We start from the raw sequence: 23821 nt of genomic DNA on the forward strand, positions 1-23821 counted from the left end.
GACCCCCTAACTCCCCAAAGCGCCCTCTGCCTCATCTCTGCTCTCCTAACCAAGGCATCTTCTCCAGTCTTCACTCTGCTACCTGGTCTTACCTCATGTCCAGAGTCCTTGTTAAATTCTGTCCCTCCTGTAAGGGTTAAAGTTCATTGCCAATCCCATTAGACTTTTCAATTCATAGCAAAGCAGTGAACAGCCAGACTTTGGATCAGAAAATCGTGGTTTGATCTCAGATAAACAGTTAAAGACACCTTGAACTAAACTGGGCATGCCGCCTTCATCATCTGTGGTAGAATATTGGCCTGCCCACTTCGCCAGTTCTTCTGGACATGCAGAGTCCTGTGCGGTGAAACACGCATTCGAACTGGAAGGCACTGTGCTCCTATTTTTATTACTCCCCTCTTCCACACCCATCGAAATTACAAGTTGTTTTCCTCCTTAGCATTTCAGAAGTGAAGAACAGTCATCACATACTGCCTTGGCTTGGTTTGTTTTTGTGCGTGGCCTCATTGGGGTCTAGGTGACCCTGAAAATCCCTCTCCGGCCTGGCCTCAACTGTTACACCCTGAATTGCACTCATTGATTTGCATCATCTCTCCCAAGCTCTCCTGATGCCGATAGTCTGATCCTAAAAGAAGGTGGCCTGGATTCCTGTTTGCATTCTAGGGCTGCCTAGACCTGTGTTATGTCACAAATGACACCCAGCGCACAGGGCCTCAGACTCGTGTTATTTAAGTACGTGGACACTTTGGACACTTGTCTCAGACTCGGAAGTTTCATCGTAAAGTACGCTACTGTACTGAGACTTTTGTGAAAGCTAATGAGCCATACGTCAGCATCTTACGGAACTTGAAGAAGCTTTTGTAATGTATAAAACTATTGCAGAAATCTTGGTTTATTAATGTTGCTTTGTGAGAAACAATTTGAAATCTTTTCTCTTACAAATCTACAAAAGATCAGAAAGGAGAAAAACACACATGTAAAGATAATAACACGGTGAAAACTAAATTTGCAGCTCATTCTGAACTCTTGATGTAACATCAGGGCCACTATATAAATGTGTGAGACAATACCAACCCACTCAAGTGCAGCATTTGACCTTGTCTACATCTCCAAATTTTTTACTTGTTTAAGAAAATAAAGTCACATGATACATATTTTAGAATGCCAACAATAAACTTTAGTAACTGCCACGTTTGTGGGGCCACAGGGCCCCTGCATATAGCTGTGCAGGTTATTCCTACCTGGGGGCACCCCACAAGAGGCATGTGGAGCTGGCATCTCACCTGCAGCCACTCCAGGATCCACACTGGGGCAACATCTGTCTGGAGAAAAGTTGCCTTATGTTTCTCAAGATGGCACCCTGTGGTTCAGCAACTTCCCCAGAGTGAGGAGGATATCTTGTGACGTTTTACTTTTCCTTTACTGATCATGACTCGGTCATTTAAAAATGCCTATGAAGGGCAGAATCTGAGACATATTGACAATTCCACCTCTCTGGTTTCCATGGGACTAGGATTGTACTTTGGAAAACATGACATGGCACTCTATTAGAGATAGTAAAGATTTGGGGGGCTGGAGAGAAGGCTTAGTGGTTAAGGCGTTTGCCTGCAAAGCCAGTAGACCTCAGTTCGATTCCCCAGGACCCATGTAAGTCAGATGTACAAAGTGGTGCATGCGTCTGGAGTTCATTTGCAGTGGCTGGAGGCCCTGGCACACCGATTCTCTTTCTCCCCTTGTCTTTCTCTCTCAAATAAGTAAATAAATAAATAATGAAATATTTTAAAAAGAGAGAAAGTAAAGATTTTGGAATGGTGTGTTTTGCATCTTAAATTTAAAAATAGTCCTAGAACATTGACACAGGAAGTCTGTTATTCTTTTTTTTTTAAATTTTTTATTTATTTATTTGAGAGTGACAGACATAGAGAGAAAGACAGATAGAGGGAGAGAGAGAGAATGGGCGTGCCAGGGCTTCCAGCCTCTGCAAACGAACTCCAGACGCGTGTGCCCCCTTGTGCATCTGGCTAACGTGGGACCTGGGGAACCGAGCCTCGAACCGGGGTCCTTAGGCTTCACAGGCAAACGCTTAACCGCTAAGCCATCTCTCCAGCCCAAGTCTGTTATTCTTATAAGTACAGGTTGTTGGAGAGAAAAGGGTCGGAAAGGGATGTATCAGCAGGAGTGGCGGGAGACAGACTGAGCATGGCAGAAGCCCAGATGTGCAGCGGTTGACCCAGAGGATGCCTTTAAGCTCCTTTCAGCCTTGCACAGCACACCTTCATCACCACCTGCGTTCCAGTTAAAACCCAAACTCCTCAGCTAATGGAGGCCCAGCATGGCTGTGCCTGGCTCCTTCCAGCTTAACCTGATGCTTCCTTTCTCAGCTTGTGTGCTCAGCCAGGCCAACCTCTTTTCCTTACCTCCCCACTCTCTCTCCTGAAGCTTCCGCAGGCCGTCCACACAGATCCCCCCCCCACACACACACACACACTTTGCAGCACACTGTGCAGATCCTCCTCAGAGCAGAGGTGTTACTAGGGCATGTGTGGACCTCCCAGTGCACGGTAAATGCAGGGTCGGTGCTGTGTCCTGCTGCCCAGCGCTGTGCCTGCCAGTCACATAGTAGTGAATGAGTGAAATGGGAGTCTGATTTTAAGTTCAGTGTAAAGCGAAGTCAGCCAATTTGAAATTCTCTGGCTCTTTTACCGCCAAGTTCTCATCCGAGCTCTTGTTGTAGAAACCCTGTACATCCTTCTTTCTTAGTAGCTAACTAAACCTCACGTATAAGGAATAAAACAAGTCAACTCTAAAAAGGGAGTGTTATTTTTCACTGTATATGTTTGCAGTTTCACTGGATTAATAAGTGCTCTTCATCTGAAATAGGATGCTAATATGCCCTGCGTGTAAACTACCTTCCACGCCCAGACCTTACACGTGCACACTGTACATGAAGGTGTCCCCGGGACATTGCTGTGGCCTGAGCACATTCACTCTGGTCTCTAAGCCTAGCGGCCTTCTTCCATTGTCGGCATAGTCCTCCTTTATTCATCCCCACATGCTCGGCCTGAGTCCCTTCAGGGCAAGACTTCCAAGTTTAAATGCTTACTATATTCCTAGTGCAATATTTGGCACAGAGCACGCTCCTCATAACCATTTTGAACAAATGAGTACTGTGTTAAAACATGTTCAATATAATTGACCACCAGGAGTGAATTGAGTAGAGCCAGCTTTCATTTGCAGGACTGTCCCATGCAGTAATACAATGAGGTCTTCACCTTACCTTTGAAATGTTGGCAACATAAAGATACGTAAATTTCAGTCAATTCCATCTGCCTGTGACGATCTGACACGTCCCTGACACATGTGAGCTGAAGTACACCCTTAGTGGCCATGGCTGCGGGACCTGTCCACTGGTGAGCAATTAACTCGCAACAAAAAACTGCAGTCATGCAGCACTTACCAGTGGGAATGTATCCCAAGACACGGTCCAGTAACAAATTCTGTCGTTGTGTGAGAGACACTTACAGATTGTATTCTCAAAGCTACAGTTGCTACAGCATTGCTATTTGATACAGTCTTAGAGGATCACAGTGATGTTATGTGGTAAATGACTGTTCTATTGCTGTCAGCTGGCTCAACACCCTTCTTTTGCTTATTGTCTCACCCTTGCCTGTTTGTCACAAATGAGAGGCTATGACGAACTAATTTAGCCGCAAAATCATGACTAGAAGAGAAAGATCAAGGGCACATTCCATGATGGTCAGATTACTGTGCTTGCTTTCTATTCAAAGGACAGGTTATTACAGACATACTTGACGATATATTTTAAATCACTGCAAAGTTTAGACAGATCTTTCTTTTACCATTCCAATCAGTATGCTTGTAAATAAGAGTCCATAAAATTGGGGCTAGAGAGATGGCTAAGCTGTTAAGGCGCTTGCCTGTGAAGCCCAAGAACCCAGGTTCGACTCCCCAGAACCCATGAAGCCAAATGCACATGGTGACATATGCGTCTGGAGTTTGTTTTTAGTGGCTGGAGGCCCTGGTGTGCCCATTTTCTCTCTCTATCTGCCTCTCCCTCTCTCTATTTGCCTTTCCTCCTCCCCCTCAAAAATAAGTAAATCAATAAAATATTAAAAACAACAGGCTCCATGAAATTGTTCTCTGGCTATTACATTTTTTTTCCAAACATGTACAGATATACTGTGTTATTTGAGTTCCAAGGGCTTTACAATGTTTTTTACTTGGAAATCAAATTTTATATCTGAAAGGTTAATGGAGAAAACTAATTATTCTATCTGGTAACCAAATGTGTGATGAGACATTTGTCTCTGTAATTAACAGCAAGGAACTTTTATAGTTTCATAAAATTGAAAGCTACATAGAGTATTCTGGAAGCATTTGTTTGGACGAGGTGTCCAAACCAGAGATGTTTATGGATGATATAAAGTTGAACTGAAATGTAATGCAGGTGTCTGTGCATCTTATAGCATTTCTCATTGTTGAAGTGGAAGCCGGAAGATTAATAACTTTATTTTGTCATGATAAAATAAGTAATGCGTTCTTGGAACAGTGGTACAGTACATAAGTTACTCAGTAATTCCAAGAATTTATTCGGTTCCAGGAATAATATCCTTCAGAATTTATTCTTACAGAAGTTGATGCAACATAACAGACTATGAAGTTGCTTGTGTGGTTAATGGAATTATATCTCAAATATGACTCTACACCTACACATAAATGTAACGAACCCACAAAAATGCAAGGTTAAGGTACAACTTAAAAGTACAAAGTCAGGGGAGGCAGAAGTTAAGGTTCTTCCATTAACATTAACTCATTCTCATTGCACATAGATAATTTTTTCGATTACTAGCAAGACTTTAATGGGAACCTTAATATGCACTGCATAAGCTACGGCTGGGGGGGGGGGGCCTCTGCCGCCGGCACGTTAGCTGCAGCCTTTCTCCTCAGCTCAGAATTCCTCCTCTGGACTCTGCTCTGGCAGGGAGCCTGGCATGGAGCACAGTGGAGATATGTGATCCCCATCTGGCCCTGCTCCCCCTGCTTGACTTTGGACAATGTGGCCAAGCAGCTTCGTTCCTTCATTTGTTAAGTAGAGGAAACTATTCCTGACCCCTACCATCTTTGGTGAGCTAAGGGGAAGATACAGACAGATATTCTTTGGAAATAGACATGATGGGGCCAAGATGTGAGTGGCCCCATGCAGGCTCTATGGAAAGAAGAATTTCTTTCAGAGATGTCACAGTGGCCCAATTACTTCCTTTCTGTTAGTATTTTCCTCCACTTTCCTAACAGAATCTTCCTACCATCTGTTAATACATTTTTAAAAATTGTATTTTGTAGCTATCTATGAGATAGCCATTAGGGCCAGACTAGGAGATGTTAAAACCCAAAGGAAAAGAAGGATGGTGAACACGTCCGGAGGATTAAGGGACATGACCTTTCTTAAGAGAAGCTGGGGGCTGGAGAGATGGCTTTGCAGTTAAGCGCTTGCCTGTGAAGCCTAAGAACCCCGGTTCGAGGCTCCGCTCCCCAGGGCCCACGTTAGCCAGATGCGCAAGGGGGCACACGCATCTGGAGTTTGTTTGCAGTGGCTGGAGGCCCTGGCGTGCCCATTCTCTCTCTGTCACTCTCAAATAAATAAAGAAAAATGAACAAAAAAATGTTTAAAAACAAAAAGAGAAGCTGACAGCTGAACATGGGGGTGGAGGGGGCTGAGCATGGTGAGCAGGCGGCCTGTGCAGAGGAGACATGGGAGGTGTGAGCAGCGGGAGACCCACTGGCCGTGTGTGACAGTCATTCACTCGATTCTGATTGACTTGTGCTGAAGGGAGGCCTGGGCGCTAGCATTGTAAAAGGTACTTCTGCAGTTCTGATGTGCAGCCTCGCCTGAGCCCCACTGCCACAGGAGGAGGGGCCAGGACCACGGCTCCCGATGAGCGAGGAGATGAGAGAGCCTTCTACTGGGGGACAGGACGTAGAGGCTTACAGGTTTTTGGTTTTACTTTTTAACCCAGCTTTATAGCTTTTGAATGATCCCTCTAGCTCCAGAGCGGGGTAGATGGAGGAGGGTGTCGCTGGAGTCTTTGGACAGTAGCCCTGTCAAGTGATTATAGGACAGGGTTGTGGTAGAAAGAACGGGGAGCATCCCGAAATAATTTAGAAATGAGCAAAGGCAGGACTGTGGTGCCTGGGCCGCAGTGCGGAGGAAAAGAGTAGCTCTTAAGTTTCTGGCTTAGGTAGCTGAGTGGGTGCCACTTATGAAGACCTGCTGATAGTTGCCGTTGACATTTTTAGATAAGATTATAATGTTGCTTTTGAAGCTGTCTAACAGGCGGTTAGGCATGTGGGTCTGAGGTCCTGAAGCAGGGTACTTGCAACAGATGAGCCCTCAATCCAAGAGCAGATCAGTGGATCCAGAAAGAATCTGGAGGCCTAGAGGCCGGAGTCATGACTCAGCGGTTAAGTGGGGTTTTTTTTCCCCATGCACAAGCATGAGGGCCCCTCAGGAAATCTCCAGAACCCATCAAATCAGCTGGGTGTGGCCACATGGATGTAACCCCAGGGTTGGAGTGGAGACTAGAGAATCTCTGGGCTCTCAAGCAGAAAGCTTCAGGATAAGTAAAAGACTCCATGAGACATACACACGCTCGCCCAGAGCCGGAGAGTGATGGAGGGCGACACTGGATGTTTTCCTCAGGCTGCCTCAGGCAGGGCACCACATCAGCACGTGCACGTGTGCCATCGGCAGCTCCTTCCAAAGTGACACGGTTTCTGGGAAGAAGGGATTTGCTGAAGCTCATGGATCCAGGGCCAGTTCTGTTGATGGCAGAAGAAGCTGGCCCGCTTTCGCAGACATGAGGAGAGACTCAGCCAGCACCTCAAGCAAGAGCAAATCCAGCAGCCAGACAGCAGGAACCCAGCAGAGCTCCACACCCCGCATACCTTTGAGCTCGTGACACTTCCTGCAGCCTGCGGCACATGCCCTGCCGCGTATGCCACACCCATGTGAAGCAGGGGCACGAAGAGCGTAGAGGCCAAGAAGCCGAAGCCGGTGCTGGGGTGCTGGACACCAAAGGCGGTGCTTTGCACACCGGCGCTTGTGACATAGACCTGGTCACCAACACTGAGAGCAACGGCAGCAAAGACAAAAGCAGTAATAAAGGCATAGAGAATATCGAGTACATTGCACGGAAAGAGAATAAATTCATGGAGCTTGTCCCGTGTGTGCAAGGTGTCCAAATACGGATCCTTGTTCTAGCTCGTCATGGAAATGTGTTTCTTGCTTTGAACTGTGGTCAGGAAACATGGAGGCTACGGATATAAACTACCATTGATTAGATCTGGGGATTTCCCACCAGGCTCATGGAAGGCTTTTGGGTCCAAGCATACCTGATTTCCATGAGATATATAGAAGAAAAAGGCTACAAATGTGACTCGTTTTCATCATTCTTACATTATTTATATTGAAAATAAAACTATGAAACAGACGTATATTTAACTTGTAATATTAAAGTCAACTGCTGAAGAAATGTAATGATCCAGAGCCCTATCATGTTCATATTTAACTGATCCAAGATAAGGATATGGAAGAAAGATTTGCATTGTGTATTAGGGCTCTGTCAGAAGTTTTCTGTGCAGTTGATTAAAAGATCAGCATTTCAAGTTACATTGAAACGGGTGTCTCTTTCCAAAGAATAACTTATAAATATTTTATTTTTTTATTGAATGAAGGCAAAATTCCATTTACATTATTACTATAGGAATTCGGAAGCAGCTCTTTTATGGTTTTGTTTTGCTGGAGGTGGTGTTGACGTGGCTTGTTTTTGTTGTTTGTTTTATAGTTGTTTTGTTTTGCCTTTGCAGTTCTGGGAATTAAGCAGCTCTTAATCCACAATATTGTTATAATATTTTCTCCTATATGCATTGTGAGCTTTTTGTTATATGCTTCCTAGAATCACCAACATAAATAAATTTATGTTTGTCTCCCAACTTTTATATTATTATTTGGTTTTTTTCAAGGAAGGGTCTCACTGTAGCCCAGGCTGACCTGGAACGCACTCTAGTCCCAGGCTGGCCTCAAACTCAAAGCAGTCCTCCTACCTCTGCCTCTTGAATGCTGGGATTAAAGGTGTGTGCCACCACACCAGGCTCATCTCCCAACTTTTATTTTATTTGAGAGAGAAAGAGGAAGATAGAATAGGTGTGCCAGGGCCTCTATCTACTGCAAACAAACTCCAGACACATGTGCCATCTATGCATCTGGCTTTACATGGGTTCTGGGAAATCAAACTCAGGTCCTTAAGCTTTGTAGGCAAGCACCTTAATTGCTGAGCCCTCATCTTTCAACTTTTAATCTTTGTCTTTTATAATGCTGACAGGATTCTTTTGAACCAGGTTTCCATTGTAAAAGGGGATTTCTGAGCTCCATTGTCCTTAGTTTGCAGCTAAGTCAGAATCCATAAAAATGGACCATCCAATGAGCCCATATGCCTCCCTGTGTACGTTTGCATAGCTAGGTGACTGAGGTGCTAAGCAGTTCAGTCAGCACCCATATCCAGTCATGGCAGCTTGAACATGGCATGAATGGAGTCCCTCCTGCCCTTTCCCTGTCTACTTGCATGAGTTGGAACAGCAGTAAATCATATGGACCTCAGAGCCAGAGGCATCCAGTTCAGTTCTCTGAGTCACGGTTTGCCATGGGGGTTGCGGGGGGATATGTATATGCACTAATATTGAAAACTCTCAGCTTGTTCTCAGGGGTACAGTAAAGAAGTTGCTGGAAGGCCTGGGGCTAGTAAATGCTCTATAAATGGTGGCTTTAGCACTCTTTCCCTTAAATATTTCTAAATTCGGTTTTTAAAACACAGTTTGGACTGCAGATCAAGGGAAAATGATCTAGGACATGTATTCAGTAGTTGCAAAGTATTTCCTTGTGACCTGTCTACCTGCCTCCTAGTCATTTCTGCTCACCTTCATCAAGATGTTTTTACGTCCAAAGCTGTTGCTATCAGTTACCTTGTACCCAGTTTTAGAATACCACAAGGAAAATATTATAAATAATTTTCTAGATTATTGTTTCTTCAAAAAGTAATTCATATTTATCTCAGAGCTAAAGCTTGTGAGCTTTTACGCAAGGTACAAAGTGGAGCTCACAGCCCAGCCACACGCTCGCGCGGGCGTCTGTAAAACACATGCGCATGTGCGCTGCGTCTTCTCACGTCAGCAGATCTCCACTCGCCTCACTCATGGTGAGTACTCAGTTTAAGCCAGGTAGTCATAAGCCCAGATCACCCAGAACTGAATGAGATCAGCCTGCACGGAATGCATACAAACTTGCCAGTGATTATAGAATAGTCTCTATCACTCCTTACCTAAGATGTAAGTAGACACTATAATTGCTGTGGTGCTGTGTTGATAACAACTAGGTGAATATCATGTACACATGTCATAGATATTTGTTGGACTATTTCTGTAGGTTAAATTCCTATAAGTGAAATTGCCAGATCATTTGCCAAGACAGACCTACTAGGAACATATAAAAGTGGATGCATTCTTTCATAAAAAATGGACTCTATGTGAGTCTATGTTATTTGCCAAATTAAAGAATAATGAATTTGACATTAATGCACATTGCATAAGTCATCAGAGAGATAAAATTAGAATGACTAAACACACACACACACACACACATATATACATATATACATATACATACATACATACATAGATATATATATATATATATATATATATATATATATATATGGTTGATAAGGTCTCCCCTCTAGCTCAGGCTTACCTGGAATTCATTATGTCGTCTCAGGGTGGCCCCGAACTCATGGTGATCCTCCTACCTCTGTCTCCTGAGTGCTGGAATTAAAGGTGTGTGTCACCATGCCCGGCCATAGACTATTTATTAATCATTTATTTCTCTTATAAATTATGTTTGAACCCTTTCCCTGGTTTTCCATAATTGGTATGTATCTTTACTCACAGCACATCTTCCAGGTATTTGTGGGTTTTGTGTATATGGCCAAGGGTAGTGTGGTGGTTTGATTCCGGTGTCCCCCATAAACTTAGGTATTCTGAATTCTAGGTCCCCAGCTGATGGCAATTTGAAAATTAAAGCCTTCTGGAGGCAGTGTATTGTTGGGGGGGGGGGGCTTATGGGGAATATAGCCAGTTTCCCCTTGCCAGTGTTTGGCACACTCTCCTGTTGCTGTTGTCCACCTGATGTTGGCAAGGAGGTGATATCTACCCTCTTCTCATGCCATTCTTTTCCCCTGCCATCATGGAACTTCCTCTCAAGTCTGTAAGCCAAACTAAACCCTTTCTCTGCACAAACTGCTCTTAGTTGGGTATTTTCTAGCAACCTGACTGCAACAGTAACGTTGATACCAGGAGTGGGTTATTGCTGCTTGAAGCCTGACCTTTTGTAGCTGATTTTCAAGAGGAATGTGGAAGGATTTGAAACCTCAGCCTAAGAGATGCCTTGCAGTGCTATAAGTACGGCTTGATGGACTGTTCTGGTCAGAGTTGAAAGGCCTGAATGCAGTAAGAACTAAGGACTGTGAAGTTTGGTTTATAAGGGTGAGAAAGATCTTTGCCTCTAGAAGCAAGCGTGGGTTGCGTTGCATAGAAATGGACTGGTGTGAGCAGAGGGACATGGCACATAAAAAATGAAATCTGGGGCTGAGGAAATGGGTTAGTGGTTAAGGCATTTGCCTACGAATCCTAAGAACCCTGGTTCAATTCCCTTGGACCCACATAAGCCAGATGCACAAGGGGGCGCATGTGTCTGAAGTTGGTTTGCAGTGGCTAGCAGCCCTGGCGTGCCTGTTCTCTCTCTCTGCTTCTCCCCCACCCCCTCTTTCTCTCTCTCTCTCAAATAAATGAAATAAAAAATGAAATCTTTGGGTGAAACTGCTGCCTGTCTAGTCACAATTGAGAGATTACAACCATTGAGATTGTGCTAGTTTACCTGCAGTGGGCCAATAGGAAAACTGTAAACTCTTTTCAAGGGACCTGAATGCTGAAGGCGTGTCCTGTTCTTCAAACTCTGCTTTATTTCCCTCTGGATTAACAACTTGTCGCCTTACCTGGTATTATGGAGTATAAGAAATGCAGGAAAGAGAGCATCATTGAATTTGCAATGCAGTCTTATGTTTTAGAAATGGCCATAGGCAGTATGAAGCAGGCTTGCCTGCATGGAGGCCTGATGGAGCTGTGAGGATGAACTATGGGTTGCAATGAGGACCCAGTGGAGATGCTGGGACCACGAGATGGCTGCTAAGGAAAGCTGCCGGCCCTGATGAAGTTTTCCAGGACTGTGAGCAGCAGAGCTGGAGGGGCGGAATTGGAACTCCAGAGACTTGTTGCTGGTTAGAATTACTGGATTTGGAAACTTGTCACTGGCTAGAGTTGTTAGACTTGGAGCTACAGACTTTGATGTTTGCCCCGTTTAAATCTTGTATGGATGGAATATTTCTTTGCTATACCCAGTGCCATCTTTTGAGGTTTGAATGTTTATTCTGTGTCATTATGGAGTTTTGGGGGATTTTTTGGTATTATGGCTTAGTTGAAAGATCTCAGACTATAGGAATGTTTGAACATCATTAGGATTGATTAAAAACTATGGGAACTTTTAAAGTTAGACTGCATGCCTTGCATTTTACATCATGAATGGTTATCAGTTTATGGGGGCTACAGGTAGAATGTGCTGGTTTGACCCAGGTGTCCCCCATAAACTTAGGTGTTCTGAATGCTAGGTCCTCAGCTGATCCAGTTTGGAAATTAAAGCCTCCTGGAGGCAGGGTATTGTTGAGGGCGGGTATTATAGCCAGCTCCATGTTGGCAGGGTTTGGCAAGCTCTCCTGTTGCTGTTGTCTGCCTGGTGTTGGTGAGGAGGTGACGTCCAGCCTCTGCTCCTGCCATTGTTTCCCCTGCCATCATGGACCTTCCCCTTGAGTGTGCAAGCCAAAATAAACTCTTCTTTCCTACAAGCTGCTCTTGGTCAGGCGTTTTCTGCCAGCAATGCAAACCTGACCATAAGAGTCAGTCTGTGTGGTGCGCTGCAGGCGTGGTGTGCGCCCATGTGTGCCCGTGTGTGCCCCTGTGTGTGCACGCAGAGGCGCGGGGACGATGTGCGTGCCCTCTACCACCCTGTTTCTTGTGTCCTCGAGATGGCCTCTCGCGGAGCCTGGAGCTCGTGTGTCCAGTCACACCAGCCGGACAGTGAGCCTCGGTGAGTCTCTGCTCCCGACAGGGCTAAGGTCTCAGGTGCATGTGGTCACAGACAGGGTTTTTAACATATATTTATTTATTTGCAAGCAGAGCGTGGGGAAAGAGGGGAATGGGTGCACCAGGGACTCTTGGAAAACAAACTCCCAATGCATGTGCCACTTTATGCATTCAGATTTATGCGGTACTGAGGACTCGAACCCAAGCTGTCAGGCTTGGAAAGTCAGTGCTTTTAACTGCTGAGCCATCTCTCCAGCCCAGTATTATTTATTTTTATTTTTGTGAGGCAGTCTTACTCTAGCCCAGACTGACCTGAAACTCACTTTTGCATCCTAGGGTGGTCTCACGGCAGCTGAGCTGCTTCAGTCTCCCAAATGCTGGGATGAAAGGCTAGTACTGTTATTGTTATTGTTTTATGTGAGTGCTGTGGATCAAACTCAGGCCTTCTCAGGGGCTCATGCTTGTGGGCAAGTGCCATTATCCGCTGAGCCATTTCCCAGCCCCTGTATTTGTGATTTTAAGGCTGCACTGATTATTCTCAGGCTTACTTAATGGTGGATAGAATTACTCATCAGAGGAAGATTGGACGTGCTGTATTCATTGTAAAACAGAACCTCATCTTCTGCGCTACAAGAACATTTGAATTATTTGGACAGCTCTAACTGTGCCATGTGACTCCTTAGGAAATGCCCTCACTGACTTCCTGACTTTGCGCTGAAGTCCAAGCGTCCAGCTCCATTTGTTTCCGACTTTGCCTTCATTCCAGCAAAGTTAGCTTTTCCACCATTGTCCACTTGGTTTTGCTCTGTCCTTGAGCCTCTTTTGATGTTTTCCTTTTTTCTCAAGTTCACCATGGAAACACTATCTCCTCTTATTGGCTACCTCTGATCTTACAGCTTCATAAAGCTCCTGTAATTAATATTCCAAGTTTAAAATGATCTTAATTCTGTGTGTGTGTATGCTTGTTTTCGTGTGTGCTTTGAGACAGACTCTCTATAAATCTGGCTATCCTGGAACTCACTATAAAAACCTGGCTGGCCTTGAACTTGCAGCAGTCCTCCTGCCTCTGCCCCTGAGTGCTAGATGCTATTATAGATAAGTGCCACCATCCCCTAGTTTTTTTTAAAGGGGGGGCTGTAGAGATGGCTTAATGGTTAAGGCATTTTCTTGCGGAGCCTAAGGACCCAGGTTTGATTCTCCAGGTCCTGCATATGCCAGATGCACATGGTGGCACATGCATCTGGAGTTTGGGCAAACATTCTCACTCTCTCTAATAAATAAATTTTTTAAAATCCTTTTTAAAAAGGAACTTTTTTTTTTCAGCACCGGGGATTGAACCTAGGGTCATATACATGCTAGGCAAGGTGTCTATTACAGAGCTACATTTCCAGCCCTTCTTCTCCTTAGTTGTTAAAATATAATTTCTAAGGCGCCTGTCATATGTTATTACTGTGATGTGTCTGTTAAGTAGTGGGCACTAAATGTATCCCCAGGAAGTGTACCTCGTACCTGGGCATGGTGGCTTACTCTGTGAACCCAGCACTCAGGAATTCTTTGCTAGCCTGGGCTAGAGAGTGAGACCTTGCCTCAGAAAACCACCACCGCCACCAGGCAGAGCAGGCGCCACGGGAAGCCTGACTTGTAAACGCCAGCCTCTCCCTGTAAAGCGCACCCAGTCACTGGGCCCGTGCTCTCTCTCCCAGAAAACAGCTCTGGATGCCCACGGCTACCCACGTTCTGTGGGAAGCTGCGTATCTCAGTGGGTGGATACTTGTTTTTAAATTACATACAGAAACAAAAAGAATTTTTTAAAAGGCATGACCTGGGTTGGAGAGATGGCTTAGTGGTTAAGCACTTGCCTGTCAAGCCTAAGGACCCCAGTTCGAGGCTCGATTCCCCAGGACCCACGTTAGCCAGATGCACAAGGGGGCGCACACGTCTGGAGTTCGTTTGCAGTGGCTGGAAGCCCTGCCGCGCCCACTCTCCTTCCTCCCTCTCTCTCTCTCTCTCTCTCTCTCTGCCTCTTTCTCTCTCTCTGTTGCTCTCAAATAAATAAATAAAAATAAACAAAAATTAAAAAAAATAAAAATAAAAAAATAAAAGGCATGAGCTCACTCTAGCCCACGCTGGGCTTGAACTCACAGTGATCTTCCTACCTCCATCTTCAAACTCCCAGGATCAAAGGTGTGTGCCACCACGCACGGCGTAACAAAGAAACTGCTTGTATTCTTAGGATAAAACACAGAGACATCGAAGACAATTGTTTGGTCCTTATTCCCTTCCAGAAACTTTGAGGGAGCAGTTTGAGAAGCAGTGTAGCAGCCTGTTGTGGAAGCTGTTTCTTGCCACCTTTCCAGGTGCTCCCTGTGCTCCGGATACCAGTCTTGCCTCTTTTTTGCTCATTTTGATTTGAAGGTCTGTTTTCCAGGTAGGATCTGTGGTGTTTTCTCAGCACCTGTTCCGGTTTCCCATTCCTTGGCTCCTATTAGAAGATGCTGTTAGTTCCTGCCTTGCGGTAGTAGCTCAGTCTGCTCGCCTGTGAGAAACCATGCCTTGCAGTGTTAAAGCTGAGTATGTGCATTTATTTCACCCCATGCTAAGGGAAGCGGCTCTGTCATATTCCTAGGTTGTACAGCATTTCATAGTCATGTGACAGGTATCTGTTCGATGGATCATTGAACCTGATATTCTGTAGCGTCGTCTGACGGGAGCCTGGCTGTGCCCTCAGTGCAGATGCTATATGTGCATCGATCTGCTTGACTAGTCCCCACCTGTAGCTTTTAGTTGAGCGAATTCCCCAAACGTGGCAGCACATTTGCAGCCTAGATAACCCTTATGGTAGTATTTGATTCAGCCAATTCCATGACTTGTGGGCACAATTTTTTTTTTTTTTTTTTTGCCTCTTAAAAGGTATTTCAACTATGCTGTGTGGAGTCCTTGGAGTTCTTTGAATGTACTCCAAGGACTGTTACAGGATTCTGGATTATGGCGTGCCCTCTTCAACAGAGCTTGCTCCTTATTTATCGGGGTTCACTTGGAAAACAGTTTCTCTCCCCCTCTTCTGATGACTTGCTTTGAAGACATTTTGTTTTTTGGTCTGTGCTGAGTTAGCATCCCAGTCTTGCATGCCTCTTGTAAACATAGTCCCTGAGGGCCACCAAGTGGGACCCTGATAGCATACATGTGCATCAGCCTGGAATCTGGAATGAGGTGCCCCCTCCTGTCCCCTCATAGCAGAGCCTACTTCACATTCCTTTTCTCCTAATTCACTGCTTAAGATTAGTGCTGAAGAAAAGACGCACCCTATACATGAGCACTCGGCCCTCTCTGCTGGCCCGCCTCATTGCTGGTATCCGAGGCTGCCGCCTAGTCTTTCCTAAGACTTAGCTTCATGCCAATCTATACAGCTGTCTGGGAAAATATTTGAAATCGTACAGTATAATCTTTTCATCAAACTATTTCCTACTGATAGACTCAAATGTTTTGTATCTATTTCAACATGCCATTACCTGAAAAATGCAAGGGCTTTGAAGCATTCCTTTAAAAAGCACCCTGCGGCTGGAGAGCTGGCTTAGCAGTTAAGGCACTTGCCTACAAAGCCAAAGGATCCAGGTTCAAGTCCCTAGGACCCCTGTAAGCCAGATGCACAAGGTGGTACCTGCATCTGGAGGGTTTTGTTGTTTCGGTTTTTGTTTTTTGCAGTGACTGGAGGCCCTGGAGTGTCCATTCTCTCACTTCCCTCCTTTTTTCTCCCTCTCTCTGCCTCTCTCTCTCTCTTTCTCAAATAAATAAATTAATTAAAAGTTATAAAAGGTACTCTGACAGTGTTGTGTAACCATTGCCACTATCTGGTTCCAGAGCCTTTTCATCGTCCTGAGCAGAACCGTCCTCGCTGTCCCCTCTCGGGCAGAGGGTCTGCTCTCTGACTCTGGCGTTGTGAGCTGGAGGGGCCGGCTCTTCAAGACCATCTGTTGCTGCCCTCCAGCCTGGAAGCTATGTTTTTAGTCCACAGTGTCCTGCTCAGAATGCTTTACAGTGTTTTTGAAGATAATTAAGTCACTCAGGAGCCATTTATTTCTTAGTGAAACAGCCCAATTTCTTTAACCTTTTCCTTGCTCTTTGAGTCATTTTTGTTGGCTTTCTCATTATCTCCTTGTTTCTCCATGGCCTCTTTAAAATGGAAAAATAAATTGGACAGGATAGTACAATACAAGCCTGTGACCAACATCGAATGTAGTGGAAGATTGTACTCAGCTTCTTAGAATTCCGTCAGTTGATTCTGCTAAGACAGGTCTCCTGGCATGCCACCTGTGTGGGCTGGTTTCATATGGGAGCACGGAGAGGGAGCAGTGGAATTGGGAATTCAGAAGGAACAGATTTGACTCACCTTCTAGCTTGGAAACAAATCTAGTCCTATCTCCACTATTGAATGTGAATGCACGTGTCCAGTTCGTCTGCTCACTACAGTACTAGTGTCTCCCTGTAAGGGGCCCTCCAATCGAGATACTCTGCTAGAAGGCCAGTTACTTTTGGGATTAGTACTGGAGTATTGCCTCCCCATAAACTTTATATAACCCATCGTTACATTTCCAAGGGCGTACTTGTTACCTAAATCCTATCAAAACAAGGCTCATGGATCTGGGTGTGGTTCGGTGGTGGAGGGTGTGCTAAGGCTCTGGCTTAGTGCCTCAAATCCCCAGTGCCTCAGGCAGAAAACGAGGCTCATTGTTTCCCCATATCTCAGCACTTTTCTCTTTTCTGCTTCTCTGACTGGTGCTAGAATCCATTCAGGCACCTGCGCCGGAAACCTTGGTGTGCTGTCGCTGATTCTTCTGTGACGTTACCCCAGGAGCTCCTCCCCTGCTCATGACCTGCCAGTTCCTTCATGTCTTTCCATCTTCTGTTCCCACCCCAAAATTCCCATGTCATTCTCACCCCATATCAGTATCACTATAACTTACTGGAATGTTTTTCTACAGAATATGCCTGATTATTTCCCATCCTTATAAAAGATAATGAATTTAAGTTATCCAGCATAGGTACCCAGTCTCCAGTGTGGCATTCTGCTTAACCTGGCATGGAAGGCCTTTAATGGAGCGATGGTCTCACTCTACCTTGTGTCACCTGCCACGTCTCCTATGACATCTTGAACTGCTGGGCACAGAGCGGCTGCTCAGGTAGAGGAAGGGAAGGTGTCACCTCTCCAAGAACTTTGTCCTGAGGCTGGAAGAGCGAACTTTGGGATCCAGAAAAAAAGCCAAAGTTCACCTTCCACCTTCCCCTGCCTGCTGGAAAGAATGAGTAACTTTTATGCAGGGGGCTGTGGGGAAAACAGCATCATTGGAGAAGAGTCCTGTTTTAACTCCAGAAAGGAAACAAGATGCGTGGTCAGTTAAAGACGGGGCAAGTTTGCTGGCTAGAGTCCGGAGCGTGCAGAAGAGGTGGCGTCAGGAGAGCAGAGAGGTCGGGACCAGTTTTCCATGTAGCAAGTCAGCAGGAAGGGGGTGGGTGCAGAATGCGGAGAGATTCTGGAGGGAGTACTTGCAATTTGTGCCCAGTGGTTCTTGTGTCCCTGGGATGTGATAACTGTTTTGTTAAATAATTTATTTTAGTGCCTTTTCACCCTTTCCTCTTAACATATTACCTGTTTACCACCTTAGCATCGCACTTGTTTCTACTGATCTTCGTTCTGGTTTTGATAAGCCATTGCCTTCAGTTTCTTCCGAAAGGCTTCTGAACCCTTACTGCGTATCAGCATGGGCTCATTTGTAAGGCGGAGACGTGGCTCCTGTTCCCTGTGTGTCTTCATGGACACAGGCATGTGTGTGACCTACGGTGCTCACATGCAGCTGTTCTCTGGAGGTCTGTTTGCTGTCATCCTTTTTTCTTTTTTAAGTAGTTTCTGTTTTTTTCTTTCTTTTTAACTTTCCTTTTTCTTATCTTTTCTAACCTCCTCTTGTCTTCCTTCCCAGTGATGCTTCCACTGAACCCCTTCTTCTTCCCGACTCGTCCCTCTCTTACTTTGATGTCTTTTCTTATTGTTTATGTGACCCACTGAGCTTATGTAGAATTGCCAGCCCAAGCTTGAATAGAGGAGTAAACAACAGAGCACGTGCAACCTGTGAGTGGCGGTACCCCAAGGAAAACGTCTCCTGCTCTCTTAACAACCTCGAGCTACCAGTTACTCACCAGGGAGGGAAGGAGGCCTTGCGTCCTCTTCCATCATCCATAATGGAATATTGATAAGCCCAATATCATTCAGGTCTTGTGTAGGTAATGACAATCCCTGAAGTCATGGGTGCATGAACCAGTGTGCCACAGCACTCCTCCCCAGGCCCGTTCTCTGGCTTCTGCATTCTTTTTACGCCCTCTTCTGCAGTGTTCCCTGAGCCTTGGAAGGGGGCCATGTAAATGTCTCATTTAGTGCTGAGCATTACACAGTCCCTTACTCTGAGCACTTTGGCAAGTTTGGAGTCTCCCAAGTAGGCACTGCCAACTACAGAAAGAAGCTTCTCTGACCAAAGGTGAGAGCAGCGCTCGTGCGTGTACATGAGCATAAATGTTTACAGAGAAACGTGGGGGGCACAGCAGATCCACGTCGCCAACCAGCTGTTTTCCTTTTTTAATCACCCCGGACTATGAATAGTCACGTTCTGTGAAATGTATTTGTCTCTTTTGGCCAAGCTAAGGAAGATTATGTGTAGGAATTCTATGTTGTCCCAATATTTACTATACCATCACATAAATTCTTTGTGTAAAGGAAAATGATCTGATAGAGTCTTGACACTTAGTAAAGAGTAGAATTTGATCTACAATCTTTTTGGGGCCTTGTCCGTGGATCACAGTTACTGTACTCTTGAAAGGAATTCAGTTACTGGTGTTTTACCAACAAAGCAGCTACATGGCCCAGCTCTGCTAGAGTAAGACTTCTGCAGTCTCTTTGAGTTGAGTTTAAGAAATTGGAAAAAGGTTCCCTTTCAGAATCTTGTTCTCCAGAATGCCTAATTTCTGAGTTTCCTTTTCCAATATCTATATATAGAGAAGACACTGACTCATTACAAATATAAAAATAAGTAGACATCAACTACTTTAAATCTCAATCTTTTATATGCGTTCCATCAGTTTTTTTTTTTTTTTTTTAATCAAAGTACTTAGACTCCACTGTAGTAGGTTAAGGCCCTTCTCTGAGGACTGTAGTAGGTTAAGGCCCTTCTCTGAGGACACCGCCACCTTTCTGTGCAGCTTTTCATGCTTCGTTAACGTCTTGGAGGCTATGAATAGCTCATCCCTCCTAGACAGGTTCTTTCTACCCCTTGGGTTATGCATAGCCTCAGTGTAGTTCAAACTTTCAACTGATGATTCCAGAAACAGACTTGTCATATAGCTAGTATTAAGACAGCACTTTGAGAAGCAAGTTCAGATTTCTTCACTTACCCAACAAACGCCTGTTGTCTGAGCTTCCCTGGTTCCATCTGTCTGTCTGTTTTTGGTACCCACTGCCCCCGGTTTCTGTAGGCTCCCTCAGATATTTGGTGATTCTCTACTCTTTATGTCTCATTTCTGACCTTCTGCTCCGTGTATCCCAAATATGCAAGTAAAGCTTTTCTCTCTGCTGAAGTCTACAACTCCAGGAGCCACAGGACTTCCTCCACTCTAGGGACACAGAGGTGGTGGCCTTGGGCTCTCCCAGCTTCTCTACACACAGGGTTGGGCACTAGCTTGAAAGCTGGCTGCTCTGGCTGAGGGGAGCTCTTTCCAGGAGGTCCACATAAGAGGAGGAGTAGCCACCATGTCATGACCTAGGGGCAATGACATAGCCCCTATGTCATTGAAGACCAGCCTCGTCCCAGCCTCTGGTACACTGTGACTGATCAAAAGGGTCAAAAACAGAAACTGAAACCACTGCGAAAGAGACTTCCTCCGGAATTGTGCTGTTAGTCAGCGGGAAGGACATGTTTGGACAGTGAAATTAACACCACCTTTGCCAGTAGTAGTAGGGCTTCTTCCAGAATGGCTCTGGGAACTCTTCCAGACACACCCTGCTTTATAGACATTGTGAGAATGATGGACATTTTGCTGACTCTGTGTTATTTAAATTGTGCTTGGTCATTCATTCTCATAAAATCTGGAATGTGATTTATTATGTCTGTATTACAGTTTTTGCTGGTGTTTGAAGCAGAAATAGTTTTATTACAAATTAAGATATTTCTCCTCAAGCATATGCTAACATGTAATGATATTATAAATTTGGAAATCTGCTTTCTCTGTATGCATCAGTGTTTAATATTTAGACAGCATTAGTATTTTATTACCTTTGGGGGGGGGTTCAATGTAGGATCTCACTGTAGCCCAGGCTAGTCTGAAATTCACTGTGTAGTCTCAGGCTGGCCTTGAATTCATAGTGACTCCTACCTCTTGTTGCAGTCAGGTTTGTATTGCTGACAGAAAAAACACCTAACCAAGAGCAGCTTGAGGAACAGAAAGGGTTTATTTTGGTTTTCAGACTCAAGGGGAAGCTCCATGATGGCAGGGGAAAATGATGACATGAGCAGAGAGTAAACATCACCTCCTGGCCAACAGCAGGTGGACAACAGCAACAGGCGAACATGCCAAACACTGGCAAGAGGAAGCTGGCTATACCACCCATAAGCCTGCGCCCAACAACACACCGCCTCTGGGAGGTGTTAATTCCCAAATCGCCATCAGCTGTGAACCTAGCATTCAGAATGCCTAAGCTTATGGGGGACACTCAAATCAACCAACATTCTGCCCCTGACCCCCATAAACTGATAAGCATGCGTGATATAAAATGCAATGCATTCATCCAACTTTAAAAGTCCCTATAATTTTTAATCAATCCCAATGATATTCAAATATCCCCATATTCCAAGATCTTTTAACTGAGCTGTAATACCAAAAAAAAAATAAAAAACAATAATAGCACAAAATAAGCATTCACATTGCAAAGATGACATTGGGTATAGCAAAGAAATATTCAACAAATACAAGATTTAAACAGGGCGAACATTGGGCTGGAGAGATGGCTTAGCGGTTAAGCGCTTGCCTGTGAAGCCTAAGGACCCCAGTTCGAGGCTCGGTTCCCCAGGTCCCACGTGAGCCAGATGCACAAGGGGGCACATGCGTCTGGAGTTCGTTTGCAGAGGCTGGAAGCCCTGGCGTGCCCATTCTCTCTCTCTTCCTCTATCTGTCTTTCTCTCTGTGTCTGTTGCTCTCAAATAAATAAATAAATAATAAAAAAAAAAACAGGGCGAACATCAAACTCTGTAGCTCCAAGTCCAACAACTCTAACCAGTGACAAGTCTCCAAGTCTAACCAGTGACCAGACTGTGGAGTTCCAGTTCTGCACCCTCCTACACCAGCTAGGCTACTCCCAGAAAACATCAGCTGGTGCTGACAGCTCTCCTTGGCAGCCTTCTCATAGTCCTGGCATCTCCATGGAGCCTCCACTGCAACCCCATGGTGTTCATCCTCATGGCTCCATTGGGTCTACACACAGGTAGTTCAACAAGCCTGCTTCCCACTGCCCATGGCCATTTCCACAATATAAAAACTGTGTTGCAAATTCAATGACTTTCTCTTTCCTGCATTTGTTATACTCAATAATGCCAGGTGGGATGCCAATTTGTTTAATCCAAGGGGAAATGAGGCCCCTTCTACCTATTGTCCAAAGGCAGGTCAGCTGGCCCAATTTCAGTGGTTGTAATCTCTCATACAGTTACAGCTGAGTGAGTAGTAGTTTTGGCTCAAACATTTCATTTTTTTTCTCTACCATATCCCTCTGCTCACACCAGTCCATCTCTACACAATGCAACCCTGCAAAAGTTCTCAGGACATGGGCATAACAGCAAGCCTGTCACACAAACTGCTTCTAGCCCAGTCCAGGCAAAGCTCTTTCTCACCCTCATAAGCCAAACCTCACAGTCCATACTTCTTACTGCATTCAGATCTTTCAACTCTGAGCAGAATAGTCCATCAAGCTGTACTTACAGCACTGCAAGGCATCTCTTAGGCCAAGGTTTCAAATCCTTCCACATTCCTCCTGAAAATCAGCTCCAAAAGACCAAAAGCCATACAGGTTTCTAGCCGCAAAATCCCCACTTCTGGTATAAACTTGACTGTTGCAGTCAGGTTTGCACTGCTGACAGAAAACACCCAACCAAGAGCAGCTTGTAGGGAATAAAAGGATTTATTTTGGATTACAGACTCAAGGGGATGCAATGGCAGGGGAAATGATGGCATGAGCAGAGGGTGGGCATCACCTCCTGCCCAACATTAGATTGACAACAGCAACAGGAGAAAGTGCCAAACACTGGGAACAGGAAGCTGACTGTAACACCCATAAGCCCACCCACAACAATACACCGCCTCCAGGAGGTGTTAATTCCCAAATCTCCATCAGCTGGGAACCTAGCATTCAGAACACCTAAGTTAATAAGGGGCACCTGAATCAAACCAGCACACCTCTGCCTCCTGAGTGTTGGGATTAAAGATGTGCACCCCCACTTCCAGCAAAGAGACAGAATGGGTGCATCAGGGCCTCTGTATGCTGCAAATTAACTCCAGATACATGTGCCACTCTGTGCATCTGACTTTACCTGGGTACTGGGAAATTGAACTTGGGTTGTTAGGTTTTGCAGGCAAGCGCCTTAGCCACTGGGCAATCACTCCAGTCCTTATTACCATTTTTAAAAGCTGGAAGGACTAGATTGTCACTCAGTTGTGCATACCTAGCATGAACACATCCCTGGATTTGATCCCCAGAAGACAACAACAAAAATAGCCTTTTTGAAGATACTTATTTCAAAATGGTATATAAAATTTCCTTATATAGTACCAGTAATGTAATACATATAATAATAAACTAAATATCTAGATGTTGTAGTCAGGTTCACATTGCTGCCAGAAATCACCCAACCAAGAGCAGCTATTGAGAAAAAAAAAAAAAAAAAGGTTTATTTTGGCTTACAGATTTGAGCAGAAGCTCCATGATGGCAGGGGAAAACAAGGACATGAACAGAGGGTGGACATCACCCCTGGCCAACATCAGGTGAATAGTAGCAACAGAAGAGTGTGCCAAACACTGGCAAGGGAACACTGGCTATAACACCCATAAACCTACCCCCAACAATAAACTGCCTCCAGGAGGTGTTAATTCCCAAATCTCCATCAGCTGGGAACCTAGCATTCAGAACACCTTAGTTTATAGGGGACACCTGAATCAAACCACCATGCTGGATAATATGAATATGCATATGCAGAGGTTTTTTGAAGATATATTTTTATTTATTTATTAGAGACAAAGCGAGGGGGAGAGAGAGAGAGAATGGGCACACCAGGGCCTCTAGCCACTGCAAAAGAATTCCAGACGCATGCCTCAGCATACGTAAGCATCTGGCTTACATAGGACCTAGAGAATTGAATCTGGGTCCTTAGGCTTCGCAGGCATGCGCCTTAACCACTAAGCCATCTCTCTGGCCCAAATATGTAGAGTTTTTATACAACCACCAGTTATTTTTTTGCATATATATGTGTGTGGTGT

At 44.9% G+C, this 23821-nt stretch overlaps 1 protein-coding gene across 5 annotated transcripts in view; it reads left to right on the forward strand.

The window, feature by feature from the left end:
- The window catches only part of Bend7 (BEN domain containing 7), a 93423-nt gene that overhangs the window by 8532 nt on the left and 61070 nt on the right, over nt 1–23821 (forward strand). Inside the window, exon 1 of one of the 5 annotated variants that reach the window (XM_045135430.1) lies at nt 17587–17648. The exons of the other annotated variants lie outside the window; for them this stretch is intronic. Coding sequence (XP_044991365.1) covers nt 17642–17648 — 7 coding nt within the window. The 5' untranslated portion in view covers nt 17587–17641. Of the gene's footprint in view, nt 1–17586; nt 17649–23821 lie in introns of those variants that run through there. 5 annotated transcript variants of the gene reach the window in all.

This window comes from Jaculus jaculus, chromosome 15 (genome assembly GCF_020740685.1).
Source record: "Jaculus jaculus isolate mJacJac1 chromosome 15, mJacJac1.mat.Y.cur, whole genome shotgun sequence".
NCBI lineage: Eukaryota > Metazoa > Chordata > Mammalia > Rodentia > Dipodidae > Jaculus > Jaculus jaculus.